The 23222-nt window shown below is 29.1% G+C and overlaps 6 protein-coding genes across 17 annotated transcripts; 2 read left to right on the forward strand and 4 right to left on the reverse strand.

Annotated features, from left to right (window-relative positions):
• Positions 1 to 117: 117 nt before the first annotated feature.
• LOC138179147 (E3 SUMO-protein ligase RanBP2) lies at positions 118 to 11391 on the reverse strand. 2 transcript variants are annotated; one of them, XM_069111630.1, is made up of 11 exons: positions 11179 to 11391; positions 11005 to 11112; positions 10278 to 10503; positions 10035 to 10211; positions 9632 to 9944; positions 2863 to 9392; positions 2549 to 2776; positions 2135 to 2479; positions 794 to 1266; positions 590 to 715; positions 118 to 525 (listed from the first exon to the last, which is right to left on the reverse strand). In XM_069111630.1, the coding sequence occupies exons 1-10, from the start codon at positions 11242 to 11244 to the stop codon at positions 590 to 592; spliced, it is 8592 nt and encodes a 2863-aa protein (XP_068967731.1). In that variant the 5' UTR covers positions 11245 to 11391; the 3' UTR covers positions 118 to 525. The 2 variants fall into 2 exon arrangements, with proteins under 2 accessions (XP_068967731.1, XP_068967732.1); XM_069111631.1 differs by having other exon boundaries at positions 11204 to 11340.
• A 133-nt stretch (positions 11392 to 11524) lies between these two features.
• On the forward strand, positions 11525 to 12831 carry LOC138179157 (RNA pseudouridylate synthase domain-containing protein 1). 2 transcript variants are annotated; one of them, XM_069111656.1, is made up of 5 exons: positions 11525 to 11909; positions 11978 to 12221; positions 12298 to 12357; positions 12457 to 12574; positions 12656 to 12831. In XM_069111656.1, exons 1-5 carry the CDS (start codon positions 11703 to 11705, stop codon positions 12816 to 12818), a joined length of 792 nt encoding a protein of 263 aa, XP_068967757.1. In that variant the 5' UTR covers positions 11525 to 11702; the 3' UTR covers positions 12819 to 12831. The 2 variants fall into 2 exon arrangements, with proteins under 2 accessions (XP_068967757.1, XP_068967756.1); XM_069111655.1 differs by having other exon boundaries at positions 12298 to 12574.
• On the reverse strand, positions 12471 to 14071 carry LOC138179158 (DNA repair protein XRCC3). 2 transcript variants are annotated; one of them, XM_069111659.1, is made up of 5 exons: positions 13920 to 14071; positions 13648 to 13845; positions 13406 to 13536; positions 13128 to 13337; positions 12471 to 13051 (listed from the first exon to the last, which is right to left on the reverse strand). In XM_069111659.1, exons 1-5 carry the CDS (start codon positions 13933 to 13935, stop codon positions 12842 to 12844), a joined length of 765 nt encoding a protein of 254 aa, XP_068967760.1. In that variant the 5' UTR covers positions 13936 to 14071; the 3' UTR covers positions 12471 to 12841. The 2 variants fall into 2 exon arrangements, with proteins under 2 accessions (XP_068967760.1, XP_068967759.1); XM_069111658.1 differs by having other exon boundaries at positions 13406 to 13557.
• A 279-nt stretch (positions 14072 to 14350) lies between these two features.
• Positions 14351 to 16659, reverse strand: RIOK1 (RIO kinase 1). The gene is made up of 5 exons (XM_069111635.1): positions 16521 to 16659; positions 15337 to 16361; positions 15044 to 15255; positions 14670 to 14954; positions 14351 to 14590 (listed from the first exon to the last, which is right to left on the reverse strand). Exons 2-5 carry the CDS (start codon positions 16352 to 16354, stop codon positions 14489 to 14491), a joined length of 1617 nt encoding a protein of 538 aa, XP_068967736.1. The 5' UTR covers positions 16355 to 16361; positions 16521 to 16659; the 3' UTR covers positions 14351 to 14488.
• LOC138179149 (dystrotelin) lies at positions 16315 to 20409 on the forward strand. Of its 2 annotated transcripts, none has more exons than XM_069111633.1 (11): positions 16315 to 16429; positions 17340 to 17469; positions 17592 to 17799; positions 17907 to 18150; positions 18214 to 18325; positions 18411 to 18577; positions 18862 to 18974; positions 19054 to 19276; positions 19354 to 19678; positions 19792 to 20091; positions 20161 to 20409. In XM_069111633.1, exons 1-11 carry the CDS (start codon positions 16418 to 16420, stop codon positions 20280 to 20282), a joined length of 1956 nt encoding a protein of 651 aa, XP_068967734.1. In that variant the 5' UTR covers positions 16315 to 16417; the 3' UTR covers positions 20283 to 20409. The 2 variants fall into 2 exon arrangements, with proteins under 2 accessions (XP_068967734.1, XP_068967735.1); XM_069111634.1 differs by lacking the exon at positions 16315 to 16429 and adding an exon at positions 16704 to 16828 and having other exon boundaries at positions 20161 to 20408.
• Positions 20410 to 20615: 206 nt separating this feature from the next.
• Positions 20616 to 23207, reverse strand: LOC138179155 (glycerophosphodiester phosphodiesterase 1). Of its 8 annotated transcripts, XM_069111650.1 has the most exons (7): positions 22926 to 23054; positions 22655 to 22786; positions 22206 to 22573; positions 21752 to 21927; positions 21467 to 21668; positions 21154 to 21383; positions 20616 to 20952 (listed from the first exon to the last, which is right to left on the reverse strand). In XM_069111650.1, exons 3-7 carry the CDS (start codon positions 22539 to 22541, stop codon positions 20811 to 20813), a joined length of 1086 nt encoding a protein of 361 aa, XP_068967751.1. In that variant the 5' UTR covers positions 22542 to 22573; positions 22655 to 22786; positions 22926 to 23054; the 3' UTR covers positions 20616 to 20810. The 8 variants fall into 8 exon arrangements, with proteins under 8 accessions (XP_068967751.1, XP_068967752.1, XP_068967753.1 ...); XM_069111651.1 differs by lacking the exon at positions 22926 to 23054 and adding an exon at positions 23105 to 23207 and having other exon boundaries at positions 22206 to 22786; XM_069111652.1 differs by lacking the exon at positions 22926 to 23054 and adding an exon at positions 23072 to 23181 and having other exon boundaries at positions 22206 to 22786.
• Between the last annotated feature and the right edge of the window lie 15 nt (positions 23208 to 23222).

Raw genomic sequence — 23222 nt, forward strand, 5'->3', positions numbered from 1 at the left:
ATTAATGCATGAAGATATGACTGGTTGCAGTAACGTCGCAAGCGATTTCGTTGCCCGTTACCACAGATGGAATTTTATTTTTTAGGAGGTTACTTAATTAAAAGAATGAACACTTGGAACATACATGCACTTTTATTGTAATAAATATTTTTACAAATATCAGTAAAGTTCTTTAAATATCACATGTTAAATTTGAACTTACAGTTAGATACGTAATTGTTAACCAAATAATTTTGATTTATCATGTATCTTTTTTTTACGAGCGAAATGCATCACAATTGACGAAAATTTACTTATTTTCATAAACTCCTAGATAATTTGTACAATTATTTATTATACAATTACACCCATAAAAAAGCATAAAATTGGGAACTACTTATCCTATAAATTGAAATTGAACTAAAATTAAATGATTTTTGTTTACAAGAGATATAATACTTTATTATAAGAAATATGAGGAATCATTTTATTTTATTCTTCATAGAATGGTTCACTGATGTGTGCTTGAAATGCGTGTTCTACCCCCTGTTGAAATCAATAATTAATTTTTATCATTTTCTTTTTATATTGCATACAAATTTTTACTTACTTATTGAAAATGTTTATACATTTCCTGTGCGACATGTACTGAGGAAAAAGTGGCACTTAAAGTGCGTTTTGTCGGCGGTGTCAAGGCATGATCAATTGCCGTCCAAATGCATCGTGTACCATTCACCTTCATAAAATAATAACTGACAGTTAGTTAATTCAGAATCAGTTAAATTGTTACATAACATAATTTTAATGCCTTTACCTTCATGTTTGTTGTCATACTAATGATTGTGTTGCTTACAACTTCATCTGTCTCATCTGCCTTTAATATTATTTTTTCACCAAAAATATTAGAATCATAATAAATAATTAAATTTCCTGATGCAACAAAGTTCCAGCCACCTTTTTTATTTCTAGCAAACACAGAAGCACTTTTTTCAAAAGTAATGGAGTTCTGACCCTCCTCCTCCTCCTCTTCCTCCTCCTCATCATCATCCTCATCATCATACTCATCATCATCCTCATCATCATCCTCATCGTCATACTCATCATCATCCTCATCATCATCATCATCATCATCATCATCATCATCATTATCTTCCTCTTCTTCTTCATCCTCTACTTCATTTACTTCAACGTCTACTTCGCCTTCATTGCCTTCTTCTTCATCTACTTCTTCATTTTTACCATCTTCTGGTTCTTCTATTACTGGTCTATCTTCTACATTTTTTTCTCCTGTATTTATATAAAAAACATAAATTTGCATCGAAATAACTACTCTAATTAAATAATATGAACGCCATGTGCAAGCAAAAAGCTAGTGTAAAAGCTACTATCCTATAAAGTTACCTTATAAAAGTACACCTTATATGTAGATATATATAAATATTGAACACATTTAAAATTGAGGAAAACTTTTATTTTAATTGGTGAAAATAATTTAAATTGCGTTTTGTATCGTAAATTACATTTTATTCAACGTTATGCAACTAAAATATGTATTTGTACAAGTTAGTTTTTAATATAAATATCGAGTTATTTAAAAATTACTAGAAAATTAACAAAAAATCAATAGATATTGATAAAATTTATGATAACAGTACATTTGTTTAATAGTAAAACTTTATCCATTATGAAGTATAATATAAAATAGTTCTATTGTCATGTCTTGTATTTTGTTTCTTTCATTACAAATAATAAAAGTTGAATGGAATTAAATATGTTTTAATAAAATAATTTTATACATGTCTATATGATGAATCAATATTATTATTTGTGTATCACAATTAAACTTACAATCAAATATATTAATCAAAAAACATTTTTTAGACAGTTCCTTTAAAAGGTAACAAAATATGTCTTCGTACCGATCTCTGTATGATTGCCTCTTTATAGCATATTTGATATTAAATTATAATATTTTTAAACAGTATTACATTTTATGAATATAAATAAAGATACATTAATATTTTTTAATAATGAAGAAATATATGTTTTTTATAGTATGCATATAACATACAATGAAGATACACATGCAATCACAAGCAAGGATTATAAACTAAGGAAAGCATTATAAACAAGAGGTTTTCATCTTATTCCTTACGGCTTTCGCTTAGAGTTTGTTGGATTTTATCAACTGTATCCTTGAATTTTTTTGCCAGTTCTACAGTTTTAAATTTAACTGCTAATTGCTCTATACATGGTTGCTCTTCAGCATAATTCATGCCTGCCCATATCCAAGAGCGATCATTCGTAGTGAGTTTAGTAAAGACAATGTCTGGAGTAAGTAAGAGATTGCATACTACTTTGTAAACTTGCTCTCGTCGTAACAGCAATCTGTAACGGTCATATTTTGGATGATGTAAAATTTTCATTTCTCCAACACCCCTTTCTTTCCACTCGCACATGTTCTTATCGTATCTGTATAATTTAGCTCTTTCGTAAAATACTGTAACAAACATGTGATCATTTAAAGATAAATACATTACTCTTTTCAAACAGTTATTTTAAATTATACCTTTCTCTTCCTCTTCTTCTCCGGTATGTACTTCGATAATATCAGGCAGAGGTATAATAGGCTCGAAATGAGGATCATGATCTTGATCATTTTCGGTTTGATCGTATTCTTCTTCTTCATTTTCATCTTTTTTATTTGCCGTAACTTCTTTTGCTTTTTGCACAGATTTTGATTTTGATTTTGAATTAAATACAGCTGACCCAGCACCAACAAAAGAAAAATTTGGATCTATAAAATAAACATTTGTATAATAATGTTATCAGTTCTTACTAATTTAAATTGCTATCATATGGATAATGATATGAAAGATGTACCTTTTTTGAATGCTATCTGGGGATTTTGAGCTGCTATAGCTGAAAATGACACACCTGTCGTTGGCAAGAAAGCAATATCACTGTCCTCTTGTGTTTCACTTGTTGTTCCAAAAGTATTAGTTGTCACAGGATTTGAAATTGTAAAAGATGATGTAGCTGTACATGAGCCGGAGAATAAATTGGACGAAAATGATGTAGATGTATTAGGAAATATTGAATTAGTAGATTTAGCAGATGTATCAAATGATGATGAACCTGTGGTTGAGCTTTCAGAACTAGTTTTCAATGCAGAAGATCCGAAAAGAGAAGTACTAGCACCAAATGCAGATGTCATTGCAGTATTTGTATTTGTTTTTGGTTGAGTGTTGAAATTATTTGAAAATATTGATTCAGAATTATTTGTACTGACACTAATGGAAGTAGGCTTAAGTAATCCAGAAGAATCTTTTTTCCACATTCCACCAAAAATATTCTTTCCTGTGTTATCTAATTTTGCCATTTCAAATATGGATGTTGTAGGTGTTGTAGACGATGTCATAAATGAAAAAGATGTAGTCGATGATACCTGTCCTTGAGAATTAGTGGGACTGCAGATTTTTAAATTCTCAGGTGTTAAAGTATCAGATGTAGATTTTTGTATCTCATTTGTAGTAGATGTAGTTTGGGGCATTACAAATGAAAAACCAGTTTTCTTATCACTTGATGTGATCGTATTAGTATTCCCAAATGATATACTTGATGTAGTTGTTGTAGAGAGAGAATTCGTTGCAAATTGTGACGTGGTTGTATTATGCAATCCAGACTTGAAAATGGAAGAAACAGTTGTATCAGTATTTGAAACAGGTGTTTGAACAATTGTGAATTCGTTAGATGCGGGACTTAAATTAACAGATTTTGAAAGTGACTGTATCCCAGATGTAGTAGTCAGAGGTTTTTGATCCTCTGCAGGTGTTTTTGATGTAGATACTGCTTTTTCAGAATTTCCGTCTGAAAATAACGATACATCCGAATATTCTTTACAGCCTCTACATCCAGGACAATCTGGCTTTTGTTTGTATGCATAGAAGTTTTCTGGAAGTTGAAACTTTAATGCAGCTTGTTTTTCTTCAGGTGTTACTTTCAACTCGTACAGAACCTCGATATCTCGTGTAGGTGAAACTTCGGTAAATGCTTCTACTTTCGTTTCAGCAGTTTTTTCAATAAGCTCCATCCTTGATTTGTCAATTACATCTTTGAAATCGTTAGCAATGTCGGATGTTTTAAAGCGACACGCAAAGAGAGTGGGTTCGATTTCTCCTTCGCTATAATCAGCAGCATTCCACATCCATGTTTTCTCATCTTTCGGCTTCAATTCCAAATTTGGAAGCACGAAATGATTTAAACACAGCTTTAATATTTGTTCTCGTCTCATTACTAGTCGCAATTTGCCTGTTTCCTTGTGTCGTAATAATTTTATGTCACCTAAACCACGTTCTTTCCATTCATTTACCGATTTATCGTATCTAAACAACTTCGCTCTATGACTATAAAGAACTTCTTCTTCTTCTTCACCTGTTTTAACTTCAATTTTATCTGGTAATGGAATTATTGGTGAAAAATGAATGTCATCGCTTTCCACTACTTCCTCTTCACTATTTTCTTCTTCACCAGACTTTGTTGGAGATGATTTAGACACAAAATTGAACCCAAACGATTTTCCTGGTGTTCCAAAAACAAATTTATCTGTTTTATCATCAGATTTTGTAGCTATCGAAGATGTAGATTTAGAATCTATAGAAACATCATTAGAGGTAGGTAAACGAAATGAAAATCCACTTGTACTTTTCTTAGTAGTATCTTGTGGAATACCAAACGTAAATGTGGGTGTAACTCCAGAGGAACTTGTACTTATCTGAAAACCATCAGTTTTTGGTTTAGGTGGAAGAGACAGATCTTTTGGTGTGTCACAGGCAACACAATAATTACTTTCAGCTACATTAACAATATCGCAACATTTACATTTCCACGAGTCAGTAGGTGGTTTAAACATTTGTAAAAGAGGTATTTGACCTGATGTAACTGTATTTGAGATATTTGATTTATTCGACACAGAAGAATGTGGTTCTTCACAAGCTATACATTTTGCATTCGATTCAGCATTTCTTGTGTAGCAAGCATTACATTCCCATGATCCTGCTGGTGGCTTAAACATTTCAGACAAGGAAGTCTGTGTTTTGTTTGTTTGTGTATTTTGAAGAGTTTCTGGCTTTTTCAAATTTTCTGCTGTAATACAATTGTTTACCATCTTTTGCTGATTGCTAGTAATTGTGCTATAAAATTGAGATGCTTGACTGGATGTTTTAAATGTTGCTGCAAACATTACTGTTTTGTTGTCTAACCCATATTGTATATTCCAATTGACAATTGTGTTACTACTACTTTTTAGTGTAAATGGGCATTTTGCAAAAATATCATAATTATAACAAACTTTCGAACTATTTTCATCTATCATTAATAAACGAATTTTGTTCGTTTTTGGATTCCATAAAATCTTTATTTGTCCAGTACCTCTGTTTTCCCATTGTTTGGCATCACTGTTGTAATACTGAAGGCTAATCTTTTCAGTGAATAGCATTTCTTCATATTCAGTTTGTACAAGAGACTTGCCTGTATCTTGAATACCCGCAAAAGCAAAGGTTGGAACAGTAGAATTTGCAGGAGCAAGAGCAAGAGCAGAAGCAGGAGCAGGAGCAGGAGCAGGAGCAGGAGCAGGAGCAGGAGCAGGAGCAGGAGTAGGAGTAGGAGCAGGAGCAGGAGCAGAAGGTCTTCTAAGTGAAAATTGAGGAGTATTAACAGAAGTATTTTCGCTAGTAACAACAGTACTGGTTGGTTGTGAAGATGAAATTGACGAGTTATGAACACTAACAGTTGGTACTGTTGTAGCCCCTAATTGAGAAGGTGTAGTTGCTTTTGTAAATGGGAAAGTAAACTGTGATGCAGCTATTATTCCAGTAGTCGAGTTTTTTTGTGTCGTAGTTGTAAAACTTTCAGCATTCGTTACAGTCTTATTAAATGTAAAACCAGCAAATGGACTAACTTCTGACTTAGTAGGAACTTTTGAAGATTCTGTAGTGGTTGTTTTTTGAATAATTGGTGTTGATGTAAATGAAAATCCACCAATAACTGTTGTAGGTACATTAGTTTTTAATTTCTCTGATGTAATGGTTTCTGTCACATCAACAGATTGTTTTTGAACAGCTTGTTCAGAAACAAATGGTGTTTGTTCTATAGCTTTTAAATCTGATTTTGTTTTCTCCGACTTTTTAATATTACTCGATATAGTACTAGCTTTGGTTGATGTTTTATCAATATTTTCAATTATTTTCTCAGATGTAAGACTTGCTTTAGCTTTATCAAAATGTTCCTTAAAGGAAATACCTTCTTCAACAGTCTTAAATCTGATACAAAACTTTTCTAGGTTTAATTCTCCATCAGCAAAGTCATGTGCAACCCAAAACCATGCCTTTTCATTATTTGATTTAGCAGTTAACTCCATATCTGGCACAAGATAATGATTTGCACATACTTTTAATACTTGTTCCCTGCGCATAAGTAAACGAACTTTTCCTTCTTCATTTTTAAGTAATTTGACGTTTCCTATACCACGTTCTTTCCATTCATTATCCACGAAACGGTAAAGTTTAGCTCTTGCACAAAACAGTACCTCTTGACCCTCTTCTCCAGTAGTAACTTTAACTTCTGCAGGTAATGGTATAACAGGAACAAAATCCGGAATTGGATCATGTTCATGATCTGAACTATTTGGAGATCCAGTTGAACAGATAGTATCTTGCCTTGATGTCTCTGATACAGAAAGATTTGCTGGAGTAGTTGTAACAGTATTTGACAAAGGTGGTAAGTTTACTGTTGTTGGTATAGTAGCTTGGGAAGGCATAGAAATTTGATAACAATGTGGAGCAGATTGTTCAGTGGCAACTGGAGTAGAAGAACTACTTTGTCTGAAATGTGGAGGAATCGTTACACTAAGTGTTGGTTGAACAATTGGTACTGTAGTTGGAAGTGTATCAGAAGTGGTAATAGCAACATTAACTGGTGGAATTTTATTTACAGGAGCGTCTTTTATAGTCGATTCTGGTTTTGATGTTTCTACTTTTTGCAGTGGAATTTGCAATGGTTGATTTGTTGGTGGCATAAATAAGCTTTGTTGAAGAATGTTTTCAGGCATTTTCGATCTCGTATTAGGATATAATACCGGCATTGAATAAACATTTGGAGGGTATAAAGAAGGAATAGCTTGTGCATTTGGGTCATTAAATGACATTCCTGCCGAATAATATCCTTGAAAAGTAGCTGAAGGATATACCAACTGAGAATATGGATGTCTATGAGAAGACTGAAACATGTTCCCGGATATCGAAGATGCGGGGCCTGATTGATTTGCGTTGTAATTCAAATCATTGTAATCATCTTCGTTCAAAATGCACAAATCTTCTTCTAGATTCGGATTAACATTAACATTAATCTGAGTACGTTGTTTCTGAAATTCTTTTCGTAATTCTGTTACTTCTTTTGCTAATTTTTCGACTTTCTCCATTACTGTTTTGTTCAATTCCAATATAGCTTTATTTTGCTCTGCTATCGATTGTATCTTATTATCCTTTGCGTGAATCATTTGATTTAGTGAACGAATTTGAGCGTCAAGACGTTCAGGACTCGGACGTGCCTCAGAGCGATTCCGAGATAAATCCAATATATCCTGATGTTGTGCTCTACAAGGAGTGCTAGACTGTTTTGGTGTACGGTGTATGTTTTTTTGTGGTGTACTCAGAATATTAATTGAAGCATTTAATCCCGTTAATGTTGATATTTTTGTAGCTGTTTGATCAACAGCACTATGAGCAGAAGAATAACTTTCATCCGACATTCCATCGCATTCATTTCTGCTTAAGTCACCTCGTGATAGGTCTGGATCAATCCTTTTCAATTTATTTTCAACATTGGAAATATATGTGGAAAGTAATAAGTTTAAAGGATGTTTCGGATCTGTACCTGGACTGCGCAAGCGATCTAATGTTAGATAAAAACATTCTCTTGCTTTTGAGAGCATGATTATATGTTGTGATCTCATTTCAGATGTTAAACTTTCCTTGGGTATGGAACTGATGATCTCATCTGCAAGCTTTTCATACATTTGACCCTGTTGAACTGAAGCTTCTGGACATTTCAAAGCCTGTAGTGCATCTATTGCTTTTTCATATTGTTTGCTGCGTACAAATCGTTGAGCTAGAAGCAATTTACCTTCTTCTAAAGCTTTAATTATTTCTACATTATTCATTTCTTTTCCTTGATAGTTAAAAAATTTAGAATTAGTTATACGAATAACTTGATTATTTTGTAATCTTTCGAGAAGTGGTATTGCAGCCAACCAATACATCTCAGATCGTGCTTCTAAATATGGTATATCATTATTTTCTTGATCTATTTCTTTCAATGTCTCTGCTCTATAATGAAATATTCGTGCTAAATGAACTAAAAGAACAGGATGCAATCCGTGATTTCCAAGGCAACGTACTACTTCTAAGCCTCTTTGTAATTCTAATCTCAATTCTCCAACATCTTCGTCCAATGGCTTTTGTTTATCCATAGAATATACTTTATAAGCATAAGACCACCACTGTTCTTGAACACTAGTACAGAGAGTGTTAGTAAGATCTGCGGGCAATGTAGGTAATTTTTCAGGGTTTAAAAGCCCACTCAATTGCTGTTCTTCAAGTACAGAAGAAGTGCAGATAGCAGCATTTAAAAATGCATCAATATCGAGACGACTTAAACTTTCAGGAGCTGCTTGGTGTAAGTTATAAACAGAAAACTGTAATTCACAGAAAACACGTGATGTTTGATTTGGATGCGGCCCATTATCTTTATTTTGTGAGGTGTGGGGCCGAGCTCTTAAACCAAGCCAAACTTGATGGTGTAATGAATCTGGCCATACTTCTTCGGATATTTCATCAAATCTTTTTAGTTCATTAAATGAACATAAACGTAATGGCGGATTTGAAGCTGAAGAGTTCACAAAATATGATGTTGTTTTACCATCTTGATACAATCGACCAATAAAGATTCTTTGATATACCCGTTCTCGCCATGAACTTGTACAAAATTTATCGATTTTATCTAGTAATTTCTTAGTATTATCTCGGGCATAATCTTGAAGTACATGACCTGCCTGGCTATATCTGTATGAACCTTCTCTATACCAAACATGTACTAGATTCTTAAGTCTATCTTTTAAATGCATAGTCCATACAGCAGTAGGATCTATAGGTGCTACATGTAATGCAGTTAATAAAAGAGGTCCACACAATCTACCTGCTTCAGACCAACTATCTTCACCAGCCTTAGTTTTACGCAAAATTAAACATGCTAAATGAAAATGTAATTGACCCCACATGTGTAATAACATGTGTTCAATAAAAACAGGATGATTAGAGAAGTTCTTTGATTTACATTCATGTAAACTTTGATCAAAACTGCAATATGAATGTTTTAATTCAGTAATTCAGTAGTTATATATATATATATATATATATATATATATATATATATATATAAATATATATATATATATATATATATATATATATATATATATATATATATATATATATATAATATATTATTATATATTATTATATATATAATTATATATATATATATATATATATATATATATAATAAAATATATGACTCCTAGTACAAATATACTTACTTAAATACTGCCTGTGTAATATCTGTTATACTTTTTCTAATAACATTACTCTGTTCTTTAAGACAAAGTGCTGCATATCTTTCTAACACAGAAATATAAAATATCCAAAATGTCCAATCTGACTGTTTACTCTCTTTACACTTCACAAGTAATTCAGTTAATGATTGATACCAAATGATATTATTTCTGTGACACTGCGTTGCCTCTATCTCGGTTGCTTTGTTATATGCATCTTCAAGCCTATGATTTCCTACATAATACTTGAGCAACTTCACTTGTAGATGCACATCTGTTTGTTTTACTGATAATTCAGCTAAAAAAAAAACGCATTACATTATTATAAACAAATTAAATTAAATTGTACAAAATCATGTAATTATATAGTAGAGATTTTATTACGTACATATAATAAGTTTTTCTAAATCATCATCATCACCACTTGGTGTTTTTGAAGTTAACAATTTTTCCTTTAGCTCAAAAACTATTTCGTGATGTGGAAATTTCTTATCTGCTCTTTCTACCCAATATTTTATCTTATTTATATCTGTATTAATATCCATATCAGACAACAGCTCACATACTAAAAAATATTATTAATATGTGAGTTTAAAGTAAGAAATAATAGATTCAAAATATTGAACTATACCTTTTAAGAGAAGATCATCCTGCTTTGGTTCTAATTCAAGAGATATTTTATATCTTACAAAGGCTGCTTCTTTCTGGCCCAAAGCTTCAAGAGCTTGACCTAATAATTTATGAGCTCCTGCAGATTTATCTCTTATTTCCAAATAATTTGAAACATATTTTTTTGCAGATTCATAGTCTCCAACTTGATAATATAATTTTGCAATATTATAACATCGAAGCTTTTTCTTGAAAAAGAAATGCAGATATTATGTACAAAATATATTAAAAATGCAAACTTTCATGATAACTAATAAAATTACTAATTACAAAATATTGTAAACATCAAAAAAGAAAAGAAAGAAAGAAAAGGCAAAAACAAATATATTAGAGTGAATAAATATTTACACAACTGAATTATTTAAAAAATATTTGAATAAGTATAAAAATGTTTTTTAAGACATATAAAATCAAAATTTGCTTCAAGTCGCAAAAAACCGTTAAACCATCATATAGAGGTTAGTGCATGTGCATGTATGTATCTTTTTCATAATCAAGTCAAGGCCTTCAGTGCTATACAATTTGACATTAGATAGAAATATTATGAGTTAGTATGCATACAAAGTGCATTTGAAATAAAAGAAAGGATAATTTTAAGAAATCATTGAGTACTTAAATATAAAAAATTAATAAATATATTTGGACAAAATTTTGGAACAACGACGTTTTCTTCTGAAAAATAACCTCACCTCTCCTGAATCTTTAAGTTTGATAAAAATGTTCTTCACGTGTCGGTCAACATCCTTCTTCGATCGAAACATTTTCAGAATATAGTACAAAACTTCCCTTAATGATCGCTAAAAAAAATTAACAGATAATATTCGATTATAATGAAATTAGAAATACCGTTATATAGTACGCACTCCACAATAAGACTTTCTCTCATACCACAAATCGCTTTCAAACGGTCTTATCCAAACGATTCTCATCCAAATCAGAAATACTAAGTTAAGTGGTGCCCTCTGATATAGTTCCGGAATGATTTAAAATATATGTAATTATTTACAAGACATATTTACAGTATGATACTTGTTCAAATTATCTCCAAAAACCAAATTTTTCATGCTTTGAATTTAATATACATTAATCACTGATCATACATTACAAATCATTGTTGCATCACTTATTGCAATCAATGCGAAGTTATAAGCAAAATTCAAAACGGAAAACAGACAGCCAACAGGAAGGATTAAACAATATAAAATCATAAAATGCCATCTTTCAGGAGTATAACAAGCAATCTTGTACCTGAAAGAAACTAGATACACATACATACATGAATATAATACCCAACCAATGTTTATCATTTTGATAACGTAACAGTTTTCAAAGATTGGTGTTATGTATATTTTGTTGCTTACAGAAACAAAAACTAATATTGCATAAAATGAATATAAATAAAATATTATACAATTGTAGGATGTTTATTCTCAAATTAACGCAAATATTAAAAGTATTGTTAAAATTATATACGAAATATTTTATTGAAATCAAACATAAAAATAATGTAAATATATTATATCACAGCGAAAATTTCTTGGTGGTTTCTAAACCATACGACATGTGCATTAATAGTAATAATCGTGAAAAAAAGGTATGGAAAGAACATTTTTAAATTAGAAATAGTATACTTATTAGTTTGATAAATATTAAAATTTTTAGGATACACTGCAATTTGAATTAAAAAAAATTTTACCAAAATTAGTCAATCCAAATTTATTTCATGAATTTCATTTTGTACATAGATTAGATTATGTGACAAGTGGTGTGATATGTATTGCATTAAATAAAAAAGCAGCTCGAGCTGCTTCTAATGTATTCGAAGCAAGAACAGCCAAAAAATTTTATCTGGCATTACTTCATGGACATATTAATGAACCTTACCTAATCATAGATAAAGCAATTGGTTGGTAATTGAAACAAAACACTAATAATATCAATTTGTGAAAAGCTATTTATTAACAATAACATTATTTTATTAGGGATTGATGCTAGAGAAAAGAAGGGAAACCATAAAATGTGTACCAGTGATAACTTATTTTGTGAGAAACCAAAAGAATCATATACAATCCTTATAGTATTAGAAAGAGGTTTCAGAAATGGAAAGCCAGCTACTAAAGTACTATTATGTCCTGGTACAGGTAGAAGACATCAATTAAGAGTGCATTGTTCATATATTGGTCATACTGTGATTGGAGATTATACATATAGTGAGAGAAAAGATATAGAGCCTTATCGAACATTTTTACATTCCTTCAGGTATTATATACATAACATATACATATTAATATACATATAAACATTATTTATGTATTTATATTTGCTTCCTCATTTTTAAAGACTTATATTGAACAATGAAATGGAAAATTTAGATGTAAGAAGTACAGATCCATTTGTAGCTTCTGATCCAAGAAATCAATGGTCACCAACAAATATTGCTAGGATATTAGATGAAGATATATTTTATGATATTTATAATCTCTTGCAATCAAATAAACATTAAACTTTTATTTCAATTTGTTTTATTCAATCTATTGCTTTTACCCCATATCCTTGTATTTCAAATGAAATAGTTGTTTCTGATAAATTTGATGACAATTTAACACAAGCATATCTCATAGTACCTATTCTGTAAAACTGTATGGAATTAGTTATCATACTTAACCAAGTTATTCCCAAAGACGGTCGTACACTCAAATAATCACTAGATATATTACTATGCATAATTGCTGTTACCTGTATATAAATTGTCTGTAAGCTATTTATGCTATTGTATTATTAATTGCTATATACAGAATTTATCTTTTTTTACCTGATTAATGCAAACTACACAAATGTCATTTTTACATAATTTATGTAACTGTTGTCCAATTGTTCTCAAACTTTCTCCTCTTTTATTAGATTCATCTTTCCAATCTTCTACTCTATATGGAGCAGCAATTGAATCTATAATTATTAATCCTATCTTTTGTACAGACATTAATATTGGAATTCTATGAAGCAAACATATTTCCAGTTCCTCCTACAAGGTAAAAAAAAATATTATATTAAAAAGTTAATGTATTAAGTTAAAAAATATATTATAATTACAATAGTTGATATATGTTCTACAAATACTGAGTCACCATTTATTCCATATTTTTTAGTAATTTCCAGTTTTTGTATCAATTCCTGTAATCTTCGTGAGGGAAATGTACATTCAGTACAAATATATACTGCACCTACATTAATTATTTGATGTACTTAAAACGAAATGTATGAAAAAGAATTGAAAAGTGAGGAAATACTAATATTCATTTGTAATTTTATAAATAATCCAATTTGTAAAATACCAGCAGCAAAGCCACCTTCTGCTGTAGGTAACTGTACTGTCAGGCATAATTGTAAAGCTAATTGTGTTTTTCCTGTACTTGCAGCTCCATAAATTTGTGTAATCCCGCGAGTAGTGATACCGCCTTGAAGTAACGTATCAAACTTCGGACAACCGGTTGTGAGAAATTTTTCACGTTCCTTTATTATTTTTGCGTTAACTAATTTCGCGAAACAAAATGAATAATATAATTCATTGAGATCATAAGATGCAATAAAAATAAAATTTTAATACCAAAATAGTTCTCCATTATACTTTTTATTTTAAAATATTTGCTAAATGATTCACTCTTGTAATGATGATCCAATCCACGATCACATAAACAGATCTATAAACACATAATCACATAAACTGTCCATCTTTTGAGTCAAAAAATCAAGTGGAAAGCAAGAAAAGGTCTCGTTTTGCGCATGCGTGATACATATATACATATACACATATAGATACTATGATGTCTCAGATAGAGGCCAAGCCATTCTACTCATCTCTGCACGTCGCAGAATGAGACCTTTTCTTGTCTTCCATCTTAATTTTTTTCGATTCAAAAGATGGACGGTTTCGTTTATGCTTTCGATATACGAGTGTCCAGACCTGTTTACATGATCATGCTTTATACATTATACAATAGGATAATATATTACAAAGGATGCAGTATGTATACTAAATTTTAGTAATAGGAAAACATATCTTTATTATCTTTTTCTAATTTTTGAAGATAAATATGTAAGAAATTAATGTTTACTTTCACGTAATGTCTTTGTATTTTGAATTTCTTAAAATGTTTTGTAATAATACTTTAACTATTATTTTTTTTTTAAGACCTTCTCTTTCCTCTTTTTTATATGTTTTTTTATTTTAGTTTTTCTCTTTTCAGCTTGCTGTTCTTTCACTGCCTTTTTCCGTGCCTTTAATCAAATATATATCATTATATATTATGTTTCATATAACCACATGTAAATATATTATAAAAGACAATTGTATTACCTTTTTACTGTCTGGACTCTCATGCCGAGGTCGAGCTGAGTTAACAAATTTTGGTTCGTTTTCCCTTACATCTTCTTCTTCACTACTTTCATTTTCAGAATCATCAATATCTCCAGATAAATCATCTTTCTCTGCCATGTTATTTGTTTTCTTTAAATCTTTACTAAGAATTTCAGGAGTATTAATAGGTTTGGATAAGTCTGATTTTAAACCAACAAGAGTTTTATATATCAAATCCTCTTTTCCAGATTTAGCAAGATTGATATCACGTTCAATATCAATTACCTAAACATTACATTAAAATACAATTTGATATACATATACCTAAATATATATGTAAATAACTATATATTTATGTTCCTACAATATATTACCTGACTTAGGTTTTGAGGAATATAAGCTTGCTTAAACACTTGTTCTTCTATTTGTTGTTTAGGATCATCATCTTGTTCTTCCTGTTGTGTCATTTGTTCTGATATTATGTCTAAATACTTATCCATATTTTCTTCAGTTATTGTTGGATCTGTTATAAAGTCAAATAATCTTTTTACAGACATCACACCTACATCGTTCTTCTTAAAAAATTCTACAAAAATATTAATTTATTTCAAAATTTTTATAAAACATCTCAGTAATATCATTATAAGAAGTTCTCATTCTCACTTACCAGTGATATTTGTACAATCTTTTCTAAGAAACTCAAGTGCCATAGGATGATCATGCTCAACTGCTTGTGACACATCTATTATTATAACAGATCCATCATGATATAACATATTATATTCACTTAAATCAGCATGAACAAGTTTGCATTTATTATATAATCTCCACATTGTTTCGACACATTCTCTGTATAATTTCCTTGATTTAGAAGCAGTGAGAGTAACATCTTTCAATTTTGGTGATGGCCAACCATTAGTACCTATGAAGCCCATTAATAGAACATGACTAGATAGTAAAATTGGTTTTGGAGCATTTACTTCTCCCTGGCGAAGACGAGATAAATTTCTAAATTCTTTATCTGCCCATGTCTTCACCATCTTTCGCGGATTATGACGACAATATCCATGACGAAAACGAAATTCTCCTGTAACGTATTTGTCTCTATCTTTAAACTGCAAAATTGATGTTTTATATATTTTTATTGCAAATTCTACTCCTGTTTTTGATATTGCATGATAAACATTAGCTTCCTTCCCAGTTGAAATACATCCATTAATTTCAGCAATTATACCCTGATTTAAAAGTTTGAACAATATCATTCTTGTACGAGGATCTAAAACTTGTTCAACAGTTGCGCGATCATGTTTGTCTTTGGTTCTAAATCTATCTTTTTCTACACGTTTATCATTTTTAATAAGAAGATTTGTTGCATGTCCTGGTAAAGTTGGGCCTTCATATCTTTCAATGTTAATTTTATTAGCATAGCGACGAAATAATTTATCTGATGGTTGATAATTTGTAATCTTATTGGAAACATTTTGTGCATTAATACTTTGTGTCTGAACATTTTTGATAATATTTTTTAAACCAGCTTTACTGTGACTTCTGTCCCAAATAATATCACTAATTTCTAAATCATCATTATAGTTTTCATTATCTTCTTCTTTTTCACTGTTTGAAATATGCAATTCGTGCACACCTTTGGATAATTGACAATTAAATAACGGTTGACCTTCACACATTTCCGAACTGTAACAAAATTAAGATCGATATTTTACATAAGTTATTACAGAGAATATAATCAAATGATATATTCTGTAAGTACTTTGCCTCGATTTTATAAATATTACTAAATTCATTCTCTTGAGTATATTTATGCATGGTAAAATTTTATTTCTTTATACTTACTTTATTTTAAATGACAACAAATATGTAACAAATAGAATGCGATGATCACGTTTTTTTACAATTTGAGATAAGATAGGTTACATACACTACATAGGTTACTAATATTAAGGCGCATTTAAAATAATATAAGTGGTGGTAGCAGAGGAAATTAGTAACACAAATTCAGTTAGGTTTAGTCCAGGTGCTTTAAATCAGCTATCTTTAAAACTATGCTCTCTATAGTCTTTATTATTCATGATTAATTTGTGAGAATATTTTGTTTACATGTACCACTATTTAAATTATAAAGTTGCGAGGGATGAAAGGAAGTAAGACATTAATTATAACTTTTTATTTAAGAATGACTGTATTTATCGTAATAATTGAACAATATAACACAATGAAGATACTTATAATGCAATATAATCAAATATTAAAAGTTCTCTTGTTTCTGAAATATTAAATTTTTAAAATATAAATAAAGTATCATTATATCTTTTACTGCTTTTAGTAATTGAATATATTATGATATTAAAATTTATAAATTATAATTTTGTTTAAAATTTGTAGTATTATAAATGATATAATAATTTTTTCAGATTTTATAAACTCATACTTGTTTATAAAAATGTTTCGTAGTATGACTGTTGTCATTAAATATTATATTCTAGTGATAAAAATCTATAATAATTTCATATTTTCATTTATTATTGACATAATCTTTAATAATTGTAAAGATATATGAAACAAATATTAAACATCAACTAATTGTTTTATGATATAAGTTTTAGTATTAGTAAAATCTAAAATTTTATAATAATTTATTTTTTCTTCTTATAGGTAATCTGTTACTATTTTAAATATTTAAAGATGCAAAATATTATACAATCTATAGAGCAATGTAATGTTATCCGTTATACATCTTATAGAACTGCAGCAAAAATGCAAATTTTACATAAAGAACTTAACAGTAAGTTTAATATAAATATATTCCCATATTGAGTGCTTATTATATTCAGATTAGTTTTACACTACTAGAGTAATTATTTTTTTGTTATATTTATATTAAATTATAATATATATCTTTTATAGTGCAGTATGTTCAACTAGAATTAATTGCTGGAGTCTTTGAACGCCACAGACTTTCAATTACAGAAAATTGTGTAAATTTAGACCCAAGTGAAATTGAAGATGTTCTTTCTGATATTTATTTCGCAGCATGCAAAGAAAATAATACCAATTTTGATATTGATCTTGTAACAAAACTGGCATTGAATTATATTTTAACTACATATGATAAGTATGTTATTCTATATACTACTATCAATATATTACTATCTAAATTTGCTAATTAGAATTGAAATAATAAATAATGTTTTACTACCATAAATATTATAAATGTTATAGACAATGTGCTAGGACTGTTTCTGTATTCTCTGTGAAAGTTGCTTTAATACTAATTAGTTCTGGAAAACTACAAGAGAAGTACGGATATCTTTATCAACAATTAGCTGATCATAATGCATGCTTATCCAAAGCTAGCTTACATACATTGTTGATGAATATTTGTAAAATTACGGAAATGCTTGGAGAAAGTGCAGCATATGGACCTCAAAATATTCAATCGCATATTGATAAGTGTTTTTCAAAGGTATAATTGAATAATGTTTTGAATACATTTGAGCTGTACATAACTTATAATATTTTACAATAGTCTCAAGGATGTCTTGGAGTTACTGAATCAGAGTTTGCAACGTGGATTATGCAAGAACCTCCTTTGTTTGTTTGGATAACAACATTTAATCGCATAAAGTCTGCAGAAAAGAGTATGCACATTTTATATTTTAAAATATTTAATGATATACTTTATGAAAATGAAATGGAAATAATAGATATTGTTCTTTATTTCAGTCATACATAATGTTAGATGCTCATATTGTAAAACAACTCCAATCCAGGGACCACGTTATACATGTCTAAAATGTGCAACATATCATCAATGTCAACACTGTTTCTTATATGATAAAATATCTGGAAAGCATAAATTGAAGCATCCAGTTCGTGAATTTTGTACCAAGGTACAATTTATAAAATTCAAGCCTTCTGTTATGAGTTATTTCTTCATGGAAGATATGTTTCAATGTTTCGCCAGCATTACACCTAGCTTCATCAGAGGTTAAATACACTGATGTTGCAATCTTAGTAAAACGTTGGAACATGTCTTTTATAAAAATACAGCTTATATACAGAAGTCTTTATTTTAAAAATTGTATGATATTAGGCTATAAAAGTCTCAAATCTCTGATTATGTTAATATATTTAATTATCTTCGTATAAAATGCCATGCATAATGTTTTTTCAGACTTCTAATCGAGAATTAACAAAATTAGTTATTGAATTAATAAGAAACAAATTAAGATTATGTCCTGCTAGATCCATCGAGTTAAATATTGATGATCAAATCCCACATATAAGGTTGTAGTCTGAGACAATATTACTATATATAAATATATTTTATAAATTCCATATCTTTCTTTTTAAATATCTGTTATAGTAATGAAATAACACATACGGATTGTGAATCAGTAAGAAGTACAATGAAAAGACGAGTTTTAAATGATCCCCAAAAAGAACTACAAAGTATAATTACTCACTTGGAAGAAGAAAATAAACAATTACAAATTGAGCTACTTGATATACAGGGCACTAAAGCGGAAAGACTTCAGCGTCATAGAGTTACAATCGAATCGCAATTACAACGTCTAAAGCTATTAAAAGTATATTGTCATTTAATAAATGATATTACTATTGAGATCTAATGAAATAACACGAATGTTTCTTTAATTTTTTACAGAAATGTTTGTTTGCTGATAGAATTTGTATGCCCCGAGTAATTAATTATATGCAAAGTACACCAATGGTTCCGCCTCTTCCATCAAGATTAACACCTTTGCCTATAAATTTTGAATTGAGTCCAATTATTCGACAAGAAAATATAGAACAAATTTCAAATGTAAATGATACAGATATATTACAAACAAATGATTTTAATCCAACTGGAGATTATATCAATAAACAAAATCACGATGTTATTATTGATTCTGCAGAAGCATCTACAAGCTTGGGATTTAGTAATGTATTGGAACCTACTCAAATAGAATTAAGTACATGGATCGGAGGTATGTTGTATTATTGTTTTATCACATTTCGAAAAATGAAATATCTTGTAGAACACTAAATGATTTGCAACTTTATTTATTTATGTATATTTAATTTAATTTCTCATTATTAGGTACAAAGAAATTAGAAATGAACCCATCCGATAGTGGTTTTTCTCAATGGTTGGGTTCTAACAATTCGGATAGTAAAGAAGAAAAATATCCAATGAAGACTATGACAACTAACACTGAAAATGAATCGTCTTTACCAATATCTGATTCTCTTATAGGTATTCACAGAGATAATACACCATCATCTTTACAAAGACCTGATAAACATTCACAACATAGTAGTTTGCAAAATATTCAAGGCGATCTAAATGACATACTAGATAGATTACAGAATATGGTTACAGACGATCGTTTACTTGACGGTAAATTACTATACTATAAATAATACATACTACTTTGTATCAATATTTTTACATAAATGTTTGCTTTAGATTCCTATGTTGCTAGTGACAATTGCAAATTGAAACGTGCTACCACAGAAATGGAAGATTTATTAACGGGACTTATTCAAGGTATGGAATCCCGCAAAAGTAAGCTTACTACTATTGTGTAGTAAATTTATTAATTACAATTATTATTCTCTGAAATTTCATCGTAAATAATTACACAATATATATTTCCGTCCATAATTATTAAGTAATTATAAGGTGTTGATATTAATTATAATAAAATATGTAGTGTAAATGTAATATGTAAAAATAATGTACAATTATGGCAACATTAAAGTAACTTTTTACAAAAATTAAAAAATGTATGAATCCTCAGTTTTTAAATATTATGATATACATTTTTTTAAGTCTACTTTAAATGTAAATTTTAAAAGTGTGAGACAAGCATACAAAATAAATATATATGTCAAAAGAGTAGTATGTTGACTAATAAAAACTTTTCTCAGAAAATTTCGTTTGTTTTTTCTTTTTCCTAATTTACTTAACAAAATAAACATTAATTTTCTTACAAAAAAGATATAAATAAGATTCATCATTTTGATGAATAGACTAGATTATTATTTAATGCAGTGATAATATGTCAGTAGTATAAAATATGCTCATTTAGGACATATAGAATATGTGATATATTATTACATATCTTTTTCAACTAACAATGTATCCGTCAAATATGTAACTTTAAATAGCCGGGAAAAATGTAATTTCTCTGATGGTAGGTTCACCGTCCATGCCATTATACGAATATCACGATTATACCATTTTCTTATAATATACCTAAAATAGATATATATATATAATATATATATATATATATATATATATATATATATATATATATATATATAATATATATATATATATATATATATATATATATATATATATATATGAATATGAGTAGAATATTGTGTTTTCTACAATAACTACACATAATTACTTAATATGATGTTTAGAACTGAATATCTAAATACATACTGATTCAGTACATCTTTATGCAATAATAGAGTAGATACACCCACAATATAATATATAAAACAGTGGAACATCCATGCATAAATGTGGTCGAATAAGCAAACTGCTATATGTTTAAATGGATTGTTATATTTTGTTGGACCTGGACCATCTGAACCTGAATATGACACTCTTGAAAAATAATGTGGTCTCCATGCAAGACCTGCTACAATTCGAGGTTCCTTTCTTCTAATCTGTAATAACAAAGTTATTATTTGACATACCCATGATCAATAACAGTCATTTTGATATTATTCTTTTTAACATATGTTTTTACCATATATACAATAATAGGATTAAAACTGGATACAATTGCTCTTTGATACAACTTTGGATACTTTTTATATGTATCTAAAATTACTTGCACAATCTCCATTCTTGATTCTTTTATATCAATAATTATTCTTTGTTCATTTGATAAACATGTTTCTACAGCCTCACAAAGTAATGGAATTTTTTCACCTTCAATAAATTTATCTCTGTAATACATAAAAAGAAATTGCATTTAAATATAATTTTAATAACATTTTTGTAATAAAAGAATATATAATGTTTTATTTACTTAAGTGGATGATTGTGGGCAATATCTAATTGTTTTAATTGATCCCAAGTCATATCCTTAACATTACCAGTTTTTCCAGTAACTCTATCAATTGTTAAATCATGAAATATTATGGGCACATTATCTTTTGTAAGACATAAATCAAGTTCAACAGCAGTACACCCTCTTTCTTTGCTCTATAAAATATTTTATAACTGATCAATGTCTTATATATAATTTAATTTATAAAAGATAAACTAAGAAATGTATTGTTTTCACTAAAGTAATAAATTTTTTGTTAGTAACTACTATATTAGTATTCATGTTTACATCATAAAATAGTATATAAAATTGTTTTTGTTATAAGGTATCTAATATTTCAAAGTAGTTAATAAAAAACAAATGAATTTGTTATCTTTTACTGGAACAATTGTCTAATGAAAAACAAAAACCATTATTATATATAAGATTTTACATTACGAAAGGCTGTTAAGCTGTTCTCAGGAAAATCATATCCTCCACCACGATGAGCCACCACTCGCATGCAATATTGTTCTCCATTACCATGATCTTTGGACATGGTATTATCTTTTTTCAATGAAAGAGGATTTACACCAAGCACTTCTTGCACAATGTTTAAATTTGGTGGTGGAATCCTGGCTATTTTTAGTCCAACTGCGATAATGAGAGAACCCCAAACAATCCATGGTATGCAAAAGTTATAAAAAACATTTATCAAGATACTCCAAGTAACTTGTAAAGATATCCATAATAAAGCACTGTTCAAAATTAGTTCAATAATTCCATGCATCCTTTAAAGAAACCTTTAGTCTTGTTAACGTTTTTTAAAAGAAAATGTGAGTTATTAACTCTACGCATACAAAAACTTCAATTATGATATTGCTGTATGGCACACTTTATTACTTGGAAATGTAATTTTGCACATTCTTGTCGACACTCTCTAAACTTCTTAATATATATAGCTATGTCTGATAACGTTTGTTTACATTACAGTAACAATGTTGAACAGATATATAATTTAATATCTTTATGTCCCTGAAATATTAAACATTTCTTTAATGACATGTATCTTAAACGTAATTAAATCTTAAATATCAAGTACTATTTGATTGTTTAGAAACTGTTAATTATAATTATATTCTATCAATTTTATTGTACTTTATAATGTAATTACGGTAAACGTTGTTGACAATTACTAAGTTCGTCTTGTTAAACATTTCTAAATAACACAAAATTTAATTTGAATTGTAATTAATTATAAATATTGTCATAATACCAAAATTAAGTTTATATGAAAGGTACTTATCAAACAATATTAACTTTTTTGTACAATAAAAATACATAAATGCATACGTAACATATAGTCACGCATTGGCGCTACTAATGGTTCACTATATGTAAGTATGTACCTACTACACCGTCGATCGTCACCATCTAAACCAAGGTTCACTACAAACTACATCTACAACCA

Source organism: Bombus flavifrons, chromosome 4, assembly GCF_040668555.2.
Source record: "Bombus flavifrons isolate JBK064 chromosome 4, iyBomFlav1_principal, whole genome shotgun sequence".
NCBI classification, from domain to species: Eukaryota; Metazoa; Arthropoda; class Insecta; order Hymenoptera; family Apidae; genus Bombus; species Bombus flavifrons.

Coding starts and splice junctions, on each gene's coding strand:
- LOC138179147 (XM_069111630.1), bottom strand. CDS start 11,244: ATGAGAATCGTTTGGATAAGACCGTTTGAAAGCGATTTGTGGTATGAG. Junction 10,212..10,277: donor GGATGATCTTCTCTTAAAAG/GTATAGTTCAAT, acceptor AATATTTTTTAG/TATGTGAGCTGTTGTCTGAT. Junction 9,393..9,631: donor ATTACACAGGCAGTATTTAA/GTAAGTATATTT, acceptor TTCATATTGCAG/TTTTGATCAAAGTTTACATG.
- LOC138179157 (XM_069111655.1), top strand. CDS start 11,703: ATGAATATAAATAAAATATTATACAATTGTAGGATGTTTATTCTCAAA. Junction 11,910..11,977: donor GTAATAATCGTGAAAAAAAG/GTATGGAAAGAA, acceptor TAAAATTTTTAG/GATACACTGCAATTTGAATT. Junction 12,575..12,655: donor ACATTTTTACATTCCTTCAG/GTATTATATACA, acceptor TCATTTTTAAAG/ACTTATATTGAACAATGAAA.
- LOC138179158 (XM_069111658.1), bottom strand. Junction 13,558..13,647: donor AGAAGGTGGCTTTGCTGCTG/GTATTTTACAAA, acceptor TTTCGTTTTAAG/TACATCAAATAATTAATGTA. Junction 13,338..13,405: donor TAGAACATATATCAACTATT/GTAATTATAATA, acceptor TTTACCTTGTAG/GAGGAACTGGAAATATGTTT.
- RIOK1 (XM_069111635.1), bottom strand. CDS start 16,354: ATGTGTGAAGGTCAACCGTTATTTAATTGTCAATTATCCAAAGGTGTG. Junction 15,256..15,336: donor AGATTGTACAAATATCACTG/GTAAGTGAGAAT, acceptor ATATTTTTGTAG/AATTTTTTAAGAAGAACGAT. Junction 14,955..15,043: donor TTCCTCAAAACCTAAGTCAG/GTAATATATTGT, acceptor TGTAATGTTTAG/GTAATTGATATTGAACGTGA.
- LOC138179149 (XM_069111633.1), top strand. Junction 18,151..18,213: donor TTGATAAGTGTTTTTCAAAG/GTATAATTGAAT, acceptor ATTTTACAATAG/TCTCAAGGATGTCTTGGAGT. Junction 20,092..20,160: donor AGACGATCGTTTACTTGACG/GTAAATTACTAT, acceptor TGTTTGCTTTAG/ATTCCTATGTTGCTAGTGAC.
- LOC138179155 (XM_069111651.1), bottom strand. CDS start 22,541: ATGCATGGAATTATTGAACTAATTTTGAACAGTGCTTTATTATGGATA. Junction 21,669..21,751: donor GCCCACAATCATCCACTTAA/GTAAATAAAACA, acceptor TATGTATTACAG/AGATAAATTTATTGAAGGTG. Junction 21,384..21,466: donor ATCCTATTATTGTATATATG/GTAAAAACATAT, acceptor TTGTTATTACAG/ATTAGAAGAAAGGAACCTCG.